Consider the following 7,192-nt stretch of genomic DNA (forward strand, 5'->3'; position numbering starts at 1 on the left):
ACGTAGTGTTTCATTAATTGTTTTGCCTTTCCTAATGGTTTCCTTCAAATGTATTTGTGAAGCAATTTCATTTAAAGTCTATAACTGGCAGGGGCCCATATACTGTGTGACAACATGCTCTGCTAAAGTTCAAAATCTATAGAAACTAATGTCAATACAGAAATGGTTATATTGAAACTGACATTCAAAAATAAACTCTGAGATATGTGACAGCAAGCCTCGGTCTCCTCTACACTTCTAATTTTTCTAGACCTATATTACTTTGTTTTTTCAATATAATTGATTTCTATTTTCGTTCAAATAGTGAGCTTGAATGACACATTTCATTGTCAGTCAGCAGATATGCTGTTGTATGACAAATAAAATTAACTCAACTTTGAATTCAAGGGAGAGAAACAGGCTACAAATACAACCAGAGTAGAGTTTCAATAGACATCATTTAAAAAAATACACATACTTTGCAGCACTGTAGTCACAAAAAACACAAGTTGGCTTAGTAGTAACTCTGTACACCAGTTATACATTTTGAAATGTGACTGTTAAATCTGCCACATGAACTACATTATTTTCTCATGCACCCCCAGCACTTTAGGAGGGCACTCAGTACTACTTTTTAAAAAAGAGGCCTTTGTTTTACCCACTTAAGCAAGAGAAACTCCTGGCCACACATCTCTTGTCCATCATTGCTGTTGTCATAAGCCAATATTAATCAACAGCTGTCTGGTATTCACTGCGAACACAACCAAAAGGCAGAGGATCAAATGTCAGCGTGATAACATTGAGTCTCCCGCTTTCTTTCTCGCTTCCCAATTCCTTTTCATTGGCTGAATCTATGGCTGAGTGGACAAAAACATCACACACTCTTAAAAATAAAGGTTCTTTATTGCCATCTGTGGTCCCATGAAGAACCTTTAACATCCAATAAATCGTTCCATTGCACAAAAGGTTCTTTATAGTAGAAAAAGCTTCTTTAGATTTTTAAAATGTTCTTCACACTAAGAAAAAATGTTAACTGAAAGGTTCTTTCTGGAACCCAAAATGGTTCTGCTGTGGTATTGCTGTGAAAACCCGCTTTTGGAACCTTTATTTTTAAGAGTGTGATTAAAAGTAGCCCATCCTTCTTTAACATGTCGAACATACTGACACAGAAAAAACATCTATATTGAAATAAATCAATAATTTAATCTCTGATGGAGTCGATTTTAAGGTTTTGAAGGTTGCAGCAGGTTTATAATAGTCTTTTGTTTCCTAGAGCCCAAAGCAATCTTGAATAAATGTCAAGATGTGTTTGGTATAAAAAGATGTCACAAGTTTGTCATCAAATCGATCGCATTCGCAATTTCACAAGCAACCTCTAAAACACTCAAGGCCAGCAAAAAAAAGTGTGTATCGCCTGGTTTTATTTCCATTTCTGTTTCATAGGCTGAAGATACACAACTGATAATAACAAAACAGATAACGCCTCATTGTCCTCAACGCACTGGAAAAATACTTTGAAGGTAATATATTACATGTGATACATTCAAATACAGCGTGGTGAGACGTCGACCTAAGCTGACGGCGACTAAAAGTGGTTCTTTAAAAAAGTACAAATGAAAGAATACATTTTTCTGATGCATATCATCATGCTGTTTGATCTTACATGTAGCACTGGACACACTAAGACACAAAGTATATACAGTACGGCTTAATAGTGTTTGTATCTACTTCCAGTCGAACCTACACCACACCTCACAAAAAAATGAAAAGCCAAACCAGTTGTTCCCTTTCCCAGTGTGTCCAGATACAACAAAACGCCTCTTTTATGAAATCCAGGGCGCTTGCTCGGTCAAAGCGCTTGTCTGTGCGTCTGCTAAGTTCCACAACAGTTGTCGATGACAGGTGCTGAAAGCAATATAGATAGTCAAGTGGCTTCAAATAGCCCTTCTCTGTCTTCAGCGATGATAGGGAATGCTGCTCTCTGGTCAGAAACTCATTTCTGGTCAAAAGAAAAGTCTTCATAGCCAGTCCGTCTTTTCTGCAAGTTCGGCTCTCAAATGTCCCCCAAAAGTATCGTTTGTCTCTTTTTAAATCTTATTTTGGGTCCGTTTTGCTGATAGCGCTGAGGGTCGGGGGAGGGAAAGGGCGAGAGCAGCTGCTAGTCACACCACTACAGTATGTTTGCTCCTCTTTACTGAGAGAGTTTTGCACTCATCCGAAGGGTTCTTATCCATTTTCAGCTTAGGATGGTCCCGCTGCAGAGGGTGTAGCGCCGAGCTGCAAGTGAGATGAGAATCTGTTACAGAAAAGCCAGAGAAAGACAAGCCGGCGGAGAAAGAAGTGGCCGCAGGGCACTAAAACCAGTACAAGTCCTTGCTCTTATCCTGGCTCTGTAGACCTGAGAGGAAAAAGGAAAGGGGAAAAAAAGATAAAGAAATGAAAAGACGGAAAATAAGTAGCAAATACAGAGTGAAAAGTGAGAAGACTTGAAGCAAAGAAAGCATTAAAGTCTTAAAGATGAAGAGTGAAAAACCAATGTCAGCAGAGGTCAACGTCAAAAACCTTGACGATAACAAGATTCAAAAAAGATCTTAAACTCAGGATAAATTCTCAAATTGATTACAGTATTTCAAGAAGCTCTTATAGACTTAGTATTATTTGACATTATATGATTGATTTTTTTTTCTCTGACTTTTATGAAGTGAGTTTAACCTTTGGCGGCCCTAGTATGCTTTAAGCCTAAAAAACTAGTCTAAAATGTCACTGCATTAGATAACAAAACATAAAGTGGCATTTACAGACAAAGCTTTTCTCAGAACTTTCCTGCACAATTTTTGCACTCAGTCTTAATAAACTGATGTCAAGGTGATTTTTTTTTGTGCATGTATGATATACATTTTCCTGAAATTCACACATGCACCCTAGCAGAGTAACCAGAGGTTATCACATTACATACACTAGCATTCAACATGAGTTCAGTAATTTTTTGCTTTTTAACGAATACTTTTATTTAGCAAGGATGCATTAAATTGATCAAAAGTGACAGTAAATACATTTGCAATGTTATACATTTCTATTGCGAATACATGCTGTTCTTTGAACTTTCTATCCATCAGAGAATCGTGAAAAAAAGTATCACGGTTGTCACAACAAATATTTAGCATATTTGAATGATTTCTGAAGGATCATGTGACACTGAAGACTGGAGTAATGATGCTGAAAATTCAGCTTTGCATCCATCACAGGTATAAATTACATTTTAAAATATATTAAAATAGAAAATCAGTTATATGTAAATTGTAATAATATTTCACGATATTAATGTTTTTACTGTATTTTTAATCAAATACATGCAGCCCTGGTGAACATAAGATACTTCTTTCAAAAACATCAATAAAACCTTTTAAATGACCAGAAACAACTAGAAAGTGCCACAAAACATTTTGTCTCATCTTTTTATCATTTAAAACCAAACTTCTTTTTAATGAAATGTTTTATTTTCTTGAAAATAAATGCCTTTTGAGTTGATATTTTGTTTTCAAATGCAATGACATCCATATGTGTTTTAAGTGTTTTAAGTTATGTGCATAAATACATTGTGGGTCTGCTGTATGTGGATTGAATGTTCACACCTGTATCCATGTTCAGACTCATGTCAGAGCTTGCCGCTGTGAAAGCTCCGGTCCACGCCGAGCTACCCGGCTCACTCTTGCTGATGTCACACGGCGAGGCTCCAGCTGCGGGCACCGTGGCCGGGGGGAGTCTATGGGGCCGCACCGAGGGCACGAGCAGAGAGCTGTAACGGGGGTCAAAGTGCGCTCCGTACATGTCGTGCATGGAGGGCCGGGGGTAAGCGGACCCCTGGGTGCCGATGGCTCCGCTGAGTGAGTAAGGGTGATGGTGGTGAGAGGGGTGCCATGGCTCCGGGCTGGCTTGGTGGAGGTGGCTGTGTAGAGACGCGGTGGAATAAGGGTCCGCTGAGAAGGGGAGATCCGTGTGGGAGGAACCCAGGGCGCTGCTGAGAGACGCCGTGACCGACGGCTGATACGCGCTGTTCCAGAACGAGGGAGGGAAGCTTCTCTGGCTCATAGGGAATGAGCCTTCTGGGGAGGAACACATTTAGATGTTTTGCATGTTAATATGCGCAAACGCCTGTGATAATTCAAATATACAACGATTCAAATATTCTGTTTGAGATTTAAAATGAATGCTCACACATTTGGATTAACAAAACAAATGCGACAAACTGTCCTCTACAATCAAATTGAATTGTTTTGCATTAGCTTTAAAAAAAAAAAAACTATATAGATTATGAAACAATGCAAAATAAATCAAATACAATCATACATGTGCAATCAGAGATGATGCAAAGAAAATATGTTAATTAAACTAGTTCATTTGCTTTTAAAAATCTATCTAAAAATCGACCTTAAAATAATAATAAAAAAAAAGAAGGAAAATTGTGCCCATTATCATGATTAATAGCTGTACAATCATAAAGGCTTACAGTATAAATTAACTATTTAAATCAATTTCATATTTAAGTGCAATACTTATTTATATTACCTACTGTAAGTAACAAGTTTTCATTGCTATTTCTGTGCGGATCAGTGTGTTATTGTTACAGTTATTGTCCTGTTATTTGTTATACTTAAACATTATTCTTTAGTTGAGCACTGTATTTTTGTTTTTCTATAATTACTAAAATACATTGCATGTATGTCTAAATGCACTGTGTGGATGCCTTATAACGGTGACAAATTCCTTACTCAGGCATACTTGGCCAATAAAGTTCAATTTAATTCAATTCGATTCAAAATGCATGTTGCATCAGATTCCCACCTCTCCAGGACGATGTTCCTCTCGCGGTCTTGCTGTTGGTGGATCCGGGTGCGTAACTGCTAGACTGACTCAAAGCTCGACTGAAATGTTCATCCACCACCGAACTAATGTCCCCTTGGAAATACGTGAAAAGCACACATCTGGAGCTGATGTACTCAGCCTCCGGTGGGTGATCTTTCTCCCGGGCGCAGTCCTCCTCTTTTATGGGTGGCCCAGAGAGGTTGGAAAAAGAAGAGCTGCTTCCGCTGACTGTTTCTGGTGATTCTTGCATTTTCGAATAAAATGCCAATTTCTGAAGAAGAAAAAAAAAGGCAAAATCAGTTTACATGATACAGAAATACACTCACACGCACTCTATTCATACATAGACAGATATATGGAGAAACTATATAGCTGTGTATTCCACCAGTGTGTTTGGTGTTGCACAATTTATGTTCCTATAATGCTAAACGTATATACGGTACATGTCACCAATATATACTCAATATATACATACTGTATATGTATTTATCCTAAACTAAATATGCATTGAAGATAACATGATATCTGTCAAATAAAGAAAAATCTAAATCTAAAGTCTAAATCTAAAATTTCTAAGTCTATCTTTTCTACAAGCTTTTCTTAAGGAAACAAGTGATATAGCCTACTACATCACTGTCAGAAAACAAAAATATGTTCACGTTTAGTTTTTAATAACTTTAAATAACATTTAAACTGCCATTAATCAAGTAAAAAAAATGCATCAACATTAACTACGTGACTCATTTTAAAACTATTTTGTCAACATCAAATGCACGCGCAGCGCAACAAGTCGAGGAGAGAAAGTTTTACTCACAAATCTAATGGAATTTAAACCACCCACAAACACAATTTTTTTCTTCCAACACAACAGAATAATAATAAACTGAACTTGACGAACATACCTGATGGTGATAAGGTGTGTATGCTGCGGCAAAATAAGGCTGAGGTGGACCATAAACTTGATACATGACATCCAAGCAGCTCATGGCGAAGACAGCTGTTATATCACGTATAAAAAATTATTAGTGGAATGAGAGGACGCTTCATTTGAAATAAAGCGCTGGTTCAGTGTCTACAGTCAGAAAATGAAGCTCCGTGTCGATTGCGGCTGAAGCGCACTGAGCACCTTTTATGTTCAGTACTCCGTCTTTACGCACGAGTCTGATTCATGTAAGAGATTCGGTTCATTCAACTGATGAATGGTTTAATGAGTCGACTCATTTGAATCATCGCTCAAAGTGTTCACAGAAGTCCCAGTGCAATTTACGAATTATGACATGTTGGATAATCTTCAAACAAGACAACTTTGCACAACAATATAACGTGGTATGTGTGTTTTGGAACATATATTAGCTGGTCATTAGCTAGACCAGCGACTATAAAAAAAAAAAAAAAATTGTAGGCTAACTTTAGTCAGTTTAGCCTACTCGTTTGGATGTATTCCAGTTTCATGATGTCATCCTAAATGAGATATTCAATAAACATAGCCTCTGTTGTACAATTCCTTTTTGTTTGATATTTTGATATAAAAGTGTTTCTTATCTTACCTCATCGTGTTTTCTGAAGTTCGCGCGAGAAACACAGCAAATCCGCGCATGAATCGGTTCAAATTAACGACTCCTCCAAGAATCGGACTTCTATGAAACGACTCGTTTTGACGTATCTCTTCAACAGCAGCTCCCTATGAATCCTCCCTACAGGTAGCTCAATTCCCTTTTACCATCAAAGTGTTCTGTTATTGCAATCTATTTGAATGGGCCTGTTTTGCTATTGAATAGAAAATGTTTCATTTTTAAAATCCGATTGCTTGTAAAAGATTTTTTTTTTTAAATTGCTAAATAGCCTAAGTGTGCTGCCATCAGTCTATCTAAAATGCCATGGTTCTCTGTGCCCAGTTGCCCTGGACTCTTTAGATTTCCAGGTCGAAGGTCAAATAGTTTTCATGCAATTGGTCCTGGGGTCAAGGGGCATTTTTCTGTCATCAGGACCCTTAAAATCAACAATATGCTGCAACTGAGAAAACACTGATACACTGCTCAGTCTGAGACAATGACACTGCTGCTGTAGTAACCAATACACTTCAGAAGAGCAGCTGAAGTGGTGGTTAAAGCTCATCGTTATTTTACTGGGAATTTCACAGGAATGTTTGGTATTCCGGCACTATAGGCTATAACCCACTTCATGGAGTCTTTCACGAATTAAGCTAAACTAGCGCTGTCCAGAGTGCTGGAGGTGAATTATTCTGCTTATTTCTCAGCAAACACTAATACCAGTATCTGAGGTGTAAAACAATCCACACAGTTTTAACTTCTGTATTTACTGTAGATGGATTTTCCCAGGATTTGTACAT

At 37.7% G+C, this 7,192-nt stretch overlaps 1 protein-coding gene across 2 annotated transcripts; it reads right to left on the minus strand.

Annotated features, from left to right (window-relative positions):
- Positions 1-417: 417 nt before the first annotated feature.
- On the minus strand, positions 418-5,962 carry vgll2a (vestigial-like family member 2a). Of its 2 annotated transcripts, none has more exons than XM_084091533.1 (4): positions 5,745-5,962; positions 4,822-5,113; positions 3,612-4,082; positions 418-2,377 (listed from the first exon to the last, which is right to left on the minus strand). In XM_084091533.1, the coding sequence occupies exons 1-4, from the start codon at positions 5,826-5,828 to the stop codon at positions 2,334-2,336; spliced, it is 891 nt and encodes a 296-aa protein (XP_083947659.1). In that variant the 5' UTR covers positions 5,829-5,962; the 3' UTR covers positions 418-2,333. The 2 variants fall into 2 exon arrangements, with proteins under 2 accessions (XP_083947659.1, XP_083947660.1); XM_084091534.1 differs by having other exon boundaries at positions 3,612-4,079; positions 5,745-5,947.
- Between the last annotated feature and the right edge of the window lie 1,230 nt (positions 5,963-7,192).

Source organism: Abramis brama (genome assembly GCF_963993115.1).
Source record: "Abramis brama genome assembly, chromosome: 18".
In the NCBI taxonomy this organism is placed as follows: domain Eukaryota; kingdom Metazoa; phylum Chordata; class Actinopteri; order Cypriniformes; family Leuciscidae; genus Abramis; species Abramis brama.

What these genes read in the sequence shown, in the direction of transcription:
- vgll2a (XM_084091533.1), bottom strand. Translation starts at nt 5,828, where the DNA reads ATGAGCTGCTTGGATGTCATGTATCAAGTTTATGGTCCACCTCAGCCT. An exon ending in AGGAACATCGTCCTGGAGAG is followed by an intron (nt 4,083 to 4,821) that starts GTGGGAATCTGA and finishes GTTCCTCCCCAG; the next exon opens with AAGGCTCATTCCCTATGAGC. An exon ending in GAGTCTGAACATGGATACAG is followed by an intron (nt 2,378 to 3,611) that starts GTGTGAACATTC and finishes TTTTCCTCTCAG; the next exon opens with GTCTACAGAGCCAGGATAAG.